The sequence below is a fragment of the Salvia hispanica genome, chromosome 3, assembly GCF_023119035.1.
Source record: "Salvia hispanica cultivar TCC Black 2014 chromosome 3, UniMelb_Shisp_WGS_1.0, whole genome shotgun sequence".
Taxonomy (NCBI): domain Eukaryota; kingdom Viridiplantae; phylum Streptophyta; class Magnoliopsida; order Lamiales; family Lamiaceae; genus Salvia; species Salvia hispanica.
In genome coordinates this window covers 40,330,754-40,344,063 of record NC_062967.1, presented here as the reverse complement: position 1 = coordinate 40,344,063, position 13,310 = coordinate 40,330,754, and the positions used below count along the sequence as shown (strand labels likewise).

Genomic DNA, 13,310 nt, shown 5'->3' with positions numbered 1-13,310 from the left:
GCCATTTAAAAGCAAACAGAGCTCGTTGACCTAGGACAATGGCATCCAATAATTTTATATTTATATTTCTTAATGATGTCAATTACAACTAATGCTAGTGGAGATGGGAATCTCATGCGTGGTTTAGCATTATAGATTAAATATAAGTACTTTGTTTAATGTTATTTTTCGATCAAATGACAATGGAAATATGTCCAATGACTTAGTACAAAGTACCTAATATAGTACCTTGTCCGTAGTGAGTGTACATATATAATGCATTAAGTGAATTATTCTAAAGCTTGAATTTGCAACAATTTTAATTAGTCATCACGAAAAAAAATCAAACTTTTTATCATAACATTATTTCGTACTATAAATATAATCCCACTTGAAAAGATAAAACGATGATGCTTGATGTCAAGACATCGTACCTTAATAATTATAAATACTTATGTCACGAATTTTATAATTTTAAATTGACCCCCAAAAAAGTATTGACGTTGTTCAACCTCTAACAACTATACTAACGTTTGAAATGCTTATGAATTTTTTGTCCAACTCCATTTTTACAAATATAATTATTTTGCTGACGACAATACATAAAACAAAAAACATTTCACAAATCACAATAGTGTCGAATAAATATCTTTAGCATTCTCATGGTTTATATAGTATTGAATTTACGGTTAAATATCTGAGTGGTAGTAAATGATCAAGATAAAAACAATATGGTTAGAGCATCCATAATAGTGGACTAAAAGTAGGACTAGCGGTTAGGGCATCCATAATAGTGGACTAAAGGTAGGACTAGCGGTTAGGGCGTGGGGATGTCCGTCCACAACAAAGGGCTAACGCGACGGACGTCCCGAAATAGAACGAGCGCTCATCCACGCCCTTACCGTTAGTCATACTTTTAGTCCGCTATTGCGCTAACAGAGGACAGACTAACCGATTTTTTTTAATTTTTTTTAATTTATACTCAATATTTACGACTCATTTTACTTCATTTTTTTAATATTTGATACACACCAACAATTAAAATGGATTAATCGTATTTTTTAATTTGTTTTATTGGCTAGTGCGTCTCAGCTAGTCCTAGTGCTAGCCTATTGGTTAGTCCCAATGATATGGCAGACTGTGGTTAGTCCTAGTAACGTGGCAAGAACTGTTTTTGGTTAGTCCTAGTGCTAGGCTATTGGTTAGTCCGCCTTACTGTAGATGCTCATAATTAAATATGTAAGATAATTAATACTGTAAAAAAAAACTAATTTATTGTGTGCAATATCAAATATAACATCAATGATCCACAATTATAACTTTTCAATTTGTAATTCCAAAATCAAACTAAAATAAATACTAGTAATTAGCATTCATCAGGTGACTTAGATTGACTGAGAGAGCATGATTTGTTCATAGAAATTCAAATGACTAAAAAGCAGACAGATAATTGATGAATATTTAGGGAAGAAAAGGTTAATCAAAATTCAAATAGAAAAATCAATTTTTCCAACTTGTCAATAAACAAATTAAGCATGCAGGCGGCCATTTGCGATATTCCACATAGTCAACTCTCTATGTCAATTAATATTATGGTTTTAATCAATAATTTATTAAAATCCCTTTAACAAAAGAAACATATGGAAGACAAAAAAAGTGAACTTGCATTTGAAGATTTGCAAGTTGACAATATATTTTGAATGTTCTATTTTTAATGGGTGCGAAGATGAAGTGGGTGGTGGGAGGATCTGTTCAATTGATATAAATAAAAACTTAGAGAGGTAGTTGAATTTTTTCTTTTTTTGGTTTGGATATTAAATAGTCAAACATTGATATAGTGGTTGGAAATGATCTTGTTTGGCCATAATTCAAATGTGAAGGACACTTGAAAGTGACCAATTTTGTACAGAAAGGAAATTATTGAGTTTCAAAGGAAACTGAGTGTGAGTTTCCTAAGACTATATTTTGTCTTATTTTAATGGAAACCACATGGTTCAGATTCCCTCTGATATTTAGAATCTATAATTTTTATTTGTGAAACTAATTGCTTTTTTATATCGTGTGTTTCTATTATTGACGATTTAAAGTTTCTGCATTCACTATTAATTCAATTATTCTAAAAATATATAAAAAAAAATGCTTTTTTTTGAGATTTAAACTCATGATTATACTCATCAATCAACAAGATCAGATGTATATATTCATATAAAAACTAAAATAATTTACACATTCTCACGTTAAGTAGGGTTCTTATTTCAACCTCTTCATTTTTGTTCCATACTTCCATACATATTTATTTGCGATCTATTCCGTTTAAAATAATTATTCGTTTGTATCCTAAAAAAAAAAAAATCCATGCTCTAATTAGATTTTCCAATTGGGTCGAATGAAACCTATATATTTTCTTAAAAGATTGGCCCAGATCCATCTTAGAACAATGCATGGGCTTGGCCCTAGTTTGTCATGGGCTTATAGTAGTAGAAATTTAATAAGCATTTATTAGAGTTCTAATATTTCCAAATACATCTAATACTAAATTATTTTATTTTTATTTTATATTTACTTTATTCACTTTTTACTTATTTATTTTCTTATGCTAGTATTTTATTGATATCATGTGTAGTAGAGTTCTTCCAATCTACGGAGTATCATTTTAGCAAATTTTATTTGGGGCTTGGAGTTGTTAACTAGTGCATGCTGCATACAATCTCTAGTATGTTCAAATCAGAACTTCCACTTTCCGACATAGCTTCTTTTGCCCGCTCTTTCCACTTGATAGCATTTTCCCTCATCTCATCTCCCTCCAAAACCTCCCTTATGCAATTAGAAATCGTCTCTCCACCAACTAGACCATTCTCGTCCGCCCTTGCCCTAATTCCCATCTTCCATACATCCGCCACAAATTTTGAATTTGTAGTCTGATCACTCCATTGCGGAATCCCCACCATGGGGACTCCTAAGCTTAGCGCCTCCAGAATCGAGTTCCATCCACAGTGCGTCACAAAGCAACATATTGCTTCATGCGACAGAACGTCCAACTGTGTGCACCATGACACAATCAGGCCTCTATCAGACGTCTCCTCCACGAAACCTTCCGGAATCATGGATTGCCCAGGCGCCCTAACGACCCACAAAAAGTGCATATTGGTCAATTTTAAACCCAGTGCCAGTTCCTCCATTTGCCTGTCATCTAGCTCCGCCAAACTTCCGAATGACACATATATGACTGATGCTGGCTGTTGTCGGTTCAACCACTCTGAGCAAGCTCTGGCCATCGGCTTGTACATGTTGAGCCCGTATTCTCTGTCGTCCGACATCTGCTTGTCTAAGTACATGGAAGGTATAGTTGGCCCGATCGCCTTCACTCGCATACTCCTTGCCATATAATCAATCACCTAAAACACCTTACCAAGCCCTATATTAGTCATAATAACATAAATCATTCAAATATAACAAAATATTTGATAGTGGGTCAAAAAAAATGTATGCTAGGACAATGTGACAGTACAATTTACATTTCACGTATCAGTAAAATACTAAAAAATCGTGGTCGGGAAGGTTATAGTAGCCAAAGCCATTGGAATTTTTATTTTATACATTGGAAAAATCCGTTTGGTTATTAATAGGCCAGGACGGTAAAAATAATAACTGAAAGAAAAAATCAATTAGTTATTTGTCAAAATTTTATTTATTCAATGACTAGAGTTAAACGCGGATATATAGCCCGAAAACGTAGAACAAAAATTCGTTTATTTGCATCAAGTTTTTGAAAGTATCAGGTGCACTTTAATAAATACTATGATAGTATATTTCTATCGCGCGGTAAAATCTAACATACCTCTTTTTCGAGTTCGTAGAAAGTGTTGAAAAAAAGCCGGTCCGCCTTCTCGACACTGATAAACTGATTAACAAGCAAATCAAAAAGGTGCGGATAGCTTCCGTAGCCACCCACAAACGACGGCATGTCGTCCGGCCGCATCAACGGTAGCCCGGGAATCCGAATCTCCTCCCCCGACACCGTCAGCGGCACCCTCAAATCCCCACTATACACGTGGCGATACACACAACTAACGGCGCACGACTGCGTGAAAAACGCCGCGGCAGACGCGCCGGCCTCCTTCGCCACCGGAAGGGCCCACCGCAGAAACGGGTCTTAGACGAGGCAGACCACGGGTCGACCCGAACCCGCCAACACCCGCATGAGTTCTCTGAGATTCCGCGGCCCGAATTCCGAACACCGGGCAATGTAGGCCTCGTCGCAAGCGTGGGGCGACGGGGCGTCGTCGAATCCGCCGGAAATGGTTGTGACGGAGACGGAATGTTGCGACGGTGAGGGAAGGAGTGTTTTGGATAAGTTTTTGGGGATGACGAAGGTGATGGCGACGCTTTGGCGGAGTAGGCGTTTGGAGAATTGGAGCATGGGGTTTATGTGGCCTTGGACGGGATATGGCAACACTAAGCAATGGGGTTTTTTCTTCTCCATTTTTTATGGTGTTGATTTGTTTTTTTTGTTGGGTTGTGGTTGTGGTTGTGGTTGTGTGTATCAGTGTATATATATTGGGTAGCAATGGCCGCAATTATTAATGAATGGTTGATTAATTGGGAGTTCACGAAATGCTTCTCAATTTGAAATTGGAATATATTCATCACAATTAGTGTGTGATTTAATTAGGATGTAGTAGTACCATTTAGGGGTCGAGGGTGGCTGATTATATTCATGCATACGTGCACGACACAATTCGGGACTGAAAATTTTAAAATTGAGTCATTCTGCCTTGAAAATGTGAAGTAAAATCAGTATACACCTATATATGTCTTATAAAAAAGAATAATCATTCGACTTGGCACGAAATTTTAAAAAATATAAATAAAAATGAGTAGAAAAGTTAGTAGAATACATATTTACTTTTTATAATAATATACTAGTTTTATAATAAAAAGATGATTAAAATAAAATAATAGAACATGAAGCACTGATATGAGACAAATTGAAATACAAAATGTTGTTATTGGAAATTAAATAAGTTGGATTTTCGTGCTTTTAATAATTTAATTGTAGTTTCATGTACATCCACTTTAAGATTTTCAAAATTAAGTGTTTAAATACTTTGTTGAATATAGTGAGTACAATATGGCTTCTGTGTTGAAGATTTTCACAATGTGGCTTATGGAGTACAATCTTGTTCATTTGATAGAGTAATCAAACGAGATTTTCAACCATATGTACATAACTAGACAACTTGAAATCCAAAAATAGGATAAAAATATCAAAATAGATTATAGAAATAAACAATAAACTACCACCAGAGCAGAAAAATGATAAAAACGTCCGAGAACCAAGTAAAAAGAGACAAACATCATTCCGATTATTATTTAAGCGGCGAATAATAGCCACATCAAAAACACTTAAAAGCAAAAGCAGTAACAACACACAAAAACAAAGATCCCCCTAATACAAAGAGAACGAGTAACACTGAACCATTCGAGTATATGTCCCGTTTATTGAAGATATATTAATCAAGAATTTGATTACTTTATGATACTTGCCCACCCATCAGAGTAGAAATAAATTCTTCAACATTTCTATCCGAACTTCTCCCTTCATCAACAGCTCCCTTTGCCAACTCCTTCCATTTCATTGCATTCTCTCTAATCTCTTCCGCTCTCTCTCCCTCCATCACATGCTTCACACAACTAACCAACTCCTCATGCCCAACAACACCTTCTTCATTAGGACAAGCCCTCACTCCCATCTTCCAAACATCCATCACAAACTTGGCATTCGTAGCCTGATCACTCCACCACGGGACCCCCACCATCGGGACCCCGAGGCTCAGTGCCTCCAGAGTCGAGTTCCACCCACAGTGCGTTACAAAGCATCCTACGGCTTCATGGGCAAGTACCTCAAGCTGCGAGCACCATGACAAGATTAGTCCCTTACCCGAGGCCTCATCCGCGAAATTTTCCGGGAGCTTCGACACCTCCGAGGATCGGACCACCCATAGGAAGTGTTTGTCAATTAGCATAAGGGCTGTTGCCAATTCCTCCATTTGATGCTTGTCCAATTTGGCCATACTACCAAAGGAGACATAGATAACTGATTTAGGTGATCTTTGCTGTAGCCATTTCATGCAAGTGTCATCTGGCTTGAACAAACTAAGACCATAATTTGTGTCTTGTTGCAATCTTTTGTCTAGGTACATGGAAGGTATGGCTGGACCAATTGTTTTAACTGACATTGATTTTTTCATCCAATTATTTGCCTGAAATAGGAAAGTAAGTTACCTTATTATAATCTTAACCATGTAATACAAACTTACAAGAAAGGGACGAAATCTAATTTGTAAAAGAAATAGAAATATTTGCTTGTGTACCAATGAAATACTCCACTAATGCCATTCGCACGGTGCGGACGACCCCGTAGAAGATTAGCCACATTAGTATGAGATGTTAATTTTCTAATGCCGGAAGTCTCAAAGCATGCTTTACTATTTACTTTGAAAGTTAGATATGACAAGCCAAGATAAAAAGTTAAGTTTTATTACTACCTTTGAAGTATATTATAATATTTTTATAGTTGTTTGGCCCAATTTTATTATTATATGCAAAAAGCTTGGGCTTAAAGTTGTTTCATGGGCCCATAAAAAATTGCATCTTGCAAAATAAACACTTACAAAATTCATGTAAAAATTCTTATCTTAACATAACTTGTAAAGTAAACAGATAAAGTATATCATATAAGGATGTTGCTAGAGGCTCCAAAATAGTCCAATTCTATACCATCACTTATAATAAAAAGAGTATAAAAAGAGTGAACTACGTAAATGGTGCCTGATTTTTCACTTTCGTACATAAATGGTACCTGATCTTTATTTTGGGCATACACAAAATTAAGTACCAAAAGTGATATTATAATATTTTCTCTCATTCTTCTCACACTTTATACTATTATTATTAATCAATATTAATATTATTATTTTGATGTTATAAATTAATAAGTAATTTATTTTTTAATATCATTCAAATATACTTAATTATAATTATAGTCATAATTATATTTAATTATTATAATAATATTATTATTATAATACTAAAAACTAGTTATAATTAATAAATAATTATAGTATAATTATTTAAATTATGAATCACACAATATTATATAATAATAATAATTATTATTATTTACATTAAATTAATAACTAATCAATATAGTCTTAATAAAAATTTAAAATTGTGAATTGTATTCATAATGATATTAATAGTTAATATTTTTACTTAGGTGTTTCAACCCTAAAATGAGTATCAGATAATTCAACAAAAAATATTTAATAGATTTAATTATTTTAAAAAAGTAATTTAATTAGATGTTCTGTTGTTGATTTATATTATAAATACAATTTGATGTATGTACAAAACACTAAAAAGAAAGAAGAAAAAGAAGAGAAAAGAAAAAAGAAGAAACATAAGCTAAGGAAAAAAAGAAAGAAAAAAGGAAGATAAAATACTAAAATGAAAGAGGAAAATGAAGAAAAAAGAAATAAGAAGAAACTAAAGAAAAAAAAAATCACATGTTTGGTACTCTACTATTTAATGGAAACTTCCAAAAATATCCTCGTAACAAAAAAATCACATGTTTGGTACCTAGGGTTATTTTTGTCACTGGGTACCAAAAACGATATAAAATAAAGATCAGGTACCATTTGCTTGCGAAAGTGAAAGATCAGGTACCATTTATGTAGTTCATTTAAATAAAAATCCAACCATATATATATAAAGTAATTACTTGTCCATAATTTTCATCATGTTTTGTTTATTTATCTTTCCAACCAAATTGCCCAAAAGTAACTTTATGTTTGACATCAAGAAAGTTTAACGACGACGACAGTAAGTCAGTAACAGCCAAACATGACAACTTATTCCAAGAAGACGAGCAATGTACCTCTTCCTCGAGCTCATAAACCGAGTTAACGAATACGAAACCAGAATCCCTTACACCTTCAAACTGACCCGCCATCAGCTCCAACACGCCCGGATACTTCTCCGAATCAACAACAAACGACGGCAGATCTGAGACCTCCAACGGCGGCAGCCCGGGAAGCTGCACGATCTCCTTCTCCGAAACCGGAACTTTGAGCAACCCTTTAAACACATTGTAGTAGATCACATTCACAGAGCTCGTCTGCGTGAAAAAGGCCGCACCAAACAGACCCTTACTCTTCGCCACGGCCAGCCCCCACGGCATGAAGGCGTCGCAGACGACGCAGTCCACTGGCCGGCCCCCTTCTCGAAGCTTCTCGATGAGTCGGGATGTTGACTCCGTCCCGGCCGTTTTGAAGCTGAGTAGACGCTCCTGAGGGCTGGCGCCGGCTCTGGCGGCTGCGGAGTCGTAGCCGTCGGAGATCGTCTCGACGGCGATGTCGTCGACGGCGGTGGAGGAGGTGAGGACGCCTTGTGGTACGGCGAAGGTGATTGTGATGCCTTTGTGGGCTAAGCGTTTGGAGAATTGGATCATAGGGTTTATGTGGCCTTGGATTGGATATGGCAGGATTAGGCAGTGTGGTTTTTGTTCTTTTTTTTGATCCATTTCTTTCGGTTTCGATTTCAGTATGAGTGAGTGATCATGAGTACGAGTATGAGTGATTGGTAAAGTCATTTATAGAACAGTACAAGATTTATGAGTGGATAAGTTGACGAAGGAGATATGACCAAATGTTAAGATAATGGATTAAGATGGACTTTCAGATAAAGAATATTTTATCTCACTTTTTTTTAATTAATTCGCTTTGGATTTTTGAGATGATTTTTGATGGTCTAACATGGACCTTATTTTATCTGTAATTATAATTCATATATCTTGGTCTTATCAAGGCTACTACTAAACAAGGACTTAAAACAATGTATCCATTTGTAAATTTATTTTTTGTTACAATAATTTTTTATTAAAACGAACACATACAACAAATTTATCATTTTGTCGAAGTATTGAGCTATTTGACTGTAATCGTATCTTAGTGAGAATTTCACTATATTGTAGTATCAATATGTGGACCATGGCGAGAAAATAATAGATTCGGGCTGCATGGAAAGATATAGACTATTAAGTTAAATTGTAAATTTGGGCAAATTCCAATTTTTTTTAACATCATAACGTTTTATTTAAATAAATCTAAAATAAGTACATCACGATTAAAAATTGGAACGCGATCCAACTAATACTTGTTATCAGCTATAGAACCCGATGCCTGAGCAAGCGTATGAGCAACCACAATCTTCCAACCACTGCGCCAAAAATAAATTCATCTTTCTGTGTACCTGTCACCGCGAGTGCTATCGTTCTAGCATCCATCTCGAACTCTACCATTTTATTTTTCGTCCTTTAGTTTTGGCTTGCAAATTCTGTATTTGCCATCTTATATTTTGGTTCATATGGACTTAGGTAGTCAAAATATTTAAGGCCTCATAAGATTTAGGTAAGTCCATTTAACTGTTTTCTTGCTTTAAGCTCAATGACTTAAACGTATTTTTCTCGAATAAAAATGGGCCAATTCTTTATGAGAAACAGTGATTAAATTCAGTACTCAGGTTTGACATGCACTTATACCCAATTACTTCATTAATAAAAATTATTCCTTGTATATAAATCTACTTTACCCAATTCCTTCCATTTCCTTGCATTCTCTCTCATCTCTCCAGCTCTCTCTCCCTCCATCACATGCTTCACACAACTAACCAACTCCTCATGCCCAACAACACCTTCTTCATTGGGACAAGCCTTTACTCCCACTTTCCAAACATCCATAACAAACTTTGCATTCGTAGCCTGATCACTCCACCACGGAACCCCCACCATCGGGACCCCAAGGCTCAGTGCCTCCAGAGTTGAGTTCCACCCACAGTGCGTCACAAAGCATCCTACGGCTTCATGGGCAAGTACCTCAAGCTGCGAGCACCATGACACGATTAGCCCCTTACCCGAGGCTTCGTCCGTGAAATTTTCTGGGAGCTTCGACACCTCCGAGGATCGGACCACCCATAGGAAGTGTTTTCCGGTTAGCTTAAGGGCCGTTGCCAATTCCTCCATTTGATGCTTATCCAATTTGGCCATACTACCAAAGGAGACATAGATAACCGATTTTGGTGATCTTTGTTGTAGCGATTTCATGCAAGTGTCATCTGGCTTGAACATACTAAGACCATAATTTGTGTCATCTTGCAATCTTTTGTCTAGGTACAAGGAAGGTATGGTAGGTCCAATTGTTTTGACTGATATGGATTTTTTCATCCAATCATTTGCCTGAAATAGGACACCAAATACATAAGTTACCTTAATATATATACTACTATCTGTTCACTACAAATAATTTTAACAGTGGAAGATAAACTTACAAGAAATGGACAAAAACTAATTTTTGCGAAGTAAAAAACAGAGAAATATTTTGATGAATTAACTATTGATCAATACACATACCAACTCCTCTTCCAGGTCATAAAGACATAAACCGGCCATGAGTAGCAGAAATATGGATATATACAGGTAGCAATAATGAACACCAACTACTCTTTAGAAGTAGCAATCGCATTAAATATGGACTATGGAGTTGTCCAAATCGCCACGTTTTTTTTTTGTTACAATTATTTGTGCTCTCTTTCTTTTCCATGGTTGAGCGTGAGGGGAATTAGCAATTCAGGGTCAAATTAATACTCCCTCCGTCCTACAACATGAGTCACTCTCATTGTGAGCACGAGTTTTAAGAAATGTAAAGAATAGTGGGTTGGATAAGTTAGTAGAATATGAACCCACTTTTTATATTGGTTTTAATTATAATAAAATGTGAGTCACGAAGAAAGTTAGTGGAATGTGAGACTTACTTACCATTTATGATAAAAATGAAGTGTAACTTTTATTGTTGGACGTACCAAAATGTCAAAGTGTGACTTTTATGTGGGACGGAGAGAGTACTACTTTGCAATAAAAAATTGTGATATTGAACTCTAAAATTATGAACTTTGGCAAAATTATGATAATTTTCATAAAATTTAAAATTATCTAAAATATCACAAACTTTACATTCTATTTGTTATTTCCCACGATGAATACATGCCTTTTTAAATCCTACTACTTAACACTACTAAATTAATGTGGCTTTCTACGTGATTTTTTATTCTACTAGCTAGCCACAAACATAAAAAATGGTCTAAGTTATCATAAATGTTTCACGGTTGCCCACTTAGAATAAATTTTCGCTTAAATTTTTTTATTTGGATTAAATTGAGAAATAAAAATAGTGTGATATTTAAACTAAATTTAAAGTTTATGGAAAATATCAAAAATTTGGCCAAAATTCTTGTTGATAGTGACTAATATCCTAAAAAATTTCATTAATCTCAACTGTATGTACTCGAGAAGAGAATGGAGTATAAAATACTAATGCCAACAAATTAAGAAATACTTCAGGAAATAAATAGAGGATTGACATTACGAATATCACTTGTGATTTTTAAAGAACAAATTGCAAAATAAATAACGAACACATTTTTTAAATCTGAAACTTAAATTACGAAAAGATTTTGTGACTAATCACCAATCCCGTTCGCACGGTGCGGACAGCCCAGTAGAAGATTAGCCACATTAATTAGTGGTATGAGATGTTGAATTTTCTAATGGCAGAAATCTTAAAAATAAAATAGAGGCCCCAAAATAGTCCAACTCTTCACCACAACAAAACCAAATAAATGTCATGTATATATCGCTTTTTTATGTAAAATGAAAATTTAATTTAGCCCAATGAAACTCGGCAATAAGTCAGTAACAACTAAACATGATAACTTATTCCAAAAGACGAGCAACGCACCTCTTCCTCGAGCTCGTAAACCGAGTTAACAAACACGAAATGAGAATCCTCCACACCTTCAAACTGACCCACCAGCAGCTCCAACAAGCCCGGATGCTTCTCCGGCTCAACGACAAACGGCGGCAAATCCGAGACTGCCAACGGCGGCAGCCCGGGAAGCACGATCTCCTTCTCCAAAACCGGAACTTTGAGCAACCCTTTAAACACATTGTAGTAGATAACATTCACAGAGCTCGTCTGCGTGAAAAAGGCCGCACCAAACAGACCCTTACTCTTCGCCACGGCCAGCCCCCACGGCATGAAGGCGTCGCAGACGACGCAGTCCACTGGCCGGCCCCCTTCTCGAAGCTTCTCGATGAGTCGGGACGTTGACTCCGTCCCGGCCGTTTTGAAGCTGAGCAGACGCTCCTGCGGGCCGACGCCGGCTCTGTTGGCGGCGGAGTCGTAGCCGTCGGAGATGGTCTCGACGGCGATGTTGCCGGCGGCAGAAGAGGTGAGGATGCCTTGCGGTACGGCGAAGGTGATTGTGATGCCTTTGTGGGCTAAGCGTTTGGAGAATTGGATCATAGGGTTTATGTGGCCTTGGAGTGGATATGGCAGGATTAGGCAGTGTGGTTTCTGTTGTTTTTTCTCCATTTCTTTGGGTTTAGATTTGGTGGTGGTGTAGCCGTGTAGGTTGGTTTGAGGTGTGATCATGTATACTTGGTAAACTTATGTATAGAACATTGGTGAGCAGTTTTTTTTACTTATCATAAATAACTCATCTATCTTGGAGTTATATGACCAAAAATGACCTATGAAAATATGTGTTCTTATATTTTTATTTTATTTATGTTTTGACAAAGTTACAGTAAGAAGGCTAAGACCATCTCCAAGGATACACTAAAACCTAAAATAAGATAGGTATTTAGCTCGAACAGTACTCAAAAATCAATCCTATTTTTGATTTTTGAAAAAAAAAATACTTATCTTTCATTAGGTTTACACTAAATCAAAACCTAAAAGTTTTTTAAATTTTGTGAGTAAAAAGAGCATAATATAGAGAATATTCTTTTAAGTTTGAGTTTAGTGTAAATGGTTAGAGTAAAATCATATTGTTAGAAATAACGGGATAAAAATGAAGTGGTTAATTCTTTGAGAGCTATTCTCTTGAGAATTGTGTTTATCGTTTGTCATTTAACAAGCAGACCAATTTAGACTTGGTAGTAATAATTGAGATGCATGTGGTGTTGAATATACCAATGCACATATGGTTCAATAATTGTGTACTTATTGTTGGAGACAATATTGTGCAAATTATTTGAACGTGTTGTTATAAACAACAAAGATCACGAGGTGGTCGCAATGTCTTCGGCGTGGACCATGGTAATAATCCAAATGAATGGTTTGTTGATATGTATGGGAAACAAGCCTCTTCGAGGTAGTTGGTGTGGGTAATGTGTTCCTAAAACTAGGATCCCCGAAAGTCTACAAGGATGT

The 13,310-nt window shown here is 35.9% G+C and overlaps 2 protein-coding genes and 1 pseudogene across 2 annotated transcripts; all 3 read right to left on the bottom strand.

Annotated features, from left to right (window-relative positions):
• Positions 1-2,666: 2,666 nt before the first annotated feature.
• LOC125210166 lies at positions 2,667-4,462 on the bottom strand (annotated as a pseudogene).
• A 928-nt stretch (positions 4,463-5,390) lies between these two features.
• On the bottom strand, positions 5,391-8,594 carry LOC125217069 (mogroside IE synthase-like). Its single transcript, XM_048118893.1, has 2 exons — positions 7,919-8,594; positions 5,391-6,242 (listed from the first exon to the last, which is right to left on the bottom strand). Exons 1-2 carry the CDS (start codon positions 8,561-8,563, stop codon positions 5,514-5,516), a joined length of 1,374 nt encoding a protein of 457 aa, XP_047974850.1. The 5' UTR covers positions 8,564-8,594; the 3' UTR covers positions 5,391-5,513.
• Positions 8,595-9,592: 998 nt separating this feature from the next.
• On the bottom strand, positions 9,593-12,541 carry LOC125210165 (mogroside IE synthase-like). Its single transcript, XM_048109739.1, has 2 exons — positions 11,832-12,541; positions 9,593-10,273 (listed from the first exon to the last, which is right to left on the bottom strand). Exons 1-2 carry the CDS (start codon positions 12,525-12,527, stop codon positions 9,593-9,595), a joined length of 1,377 nt encoding a protein of 458 aa, XP_047965696.1. The 5' UTR covers positions 12,528-12,541.
• Positions 12,542-13,310: the final 769 nt, after the last annotated feature.

Excerpts from the sequence above, each read along its gene's own strand:
- LOC125210165 (XM_048109739.1), bottom strand. The coding sequence starts at position 12,527 with ATGATCACACCTCAAACCAACCTACACGGCTACACCACCACCAAATCT. Across the intron at positions 10,274-11,831 it reads TTTACGAGCTCGAGGAAGAG|GCAAATGATTGGATGAAAAA; the intron begins GTGCGTTGCTCG and ends GTCCTATTTCAG.
- LOC125217069 (XM_048118893.1), bottom strand. The coding sequence starts at position 8,563 with ATGGATCAAAAAAAAGAACAAAAACCACACTGCCTAATCCTGCCATAT. Across the intron at positions 6,243-7,918 it reads TTTATGAGCTCGAGGAAGAG|GCAAATAATTGGATGAAAAA; the intron begins GTACATTGCTCG and ends TTCCTATTTCAG.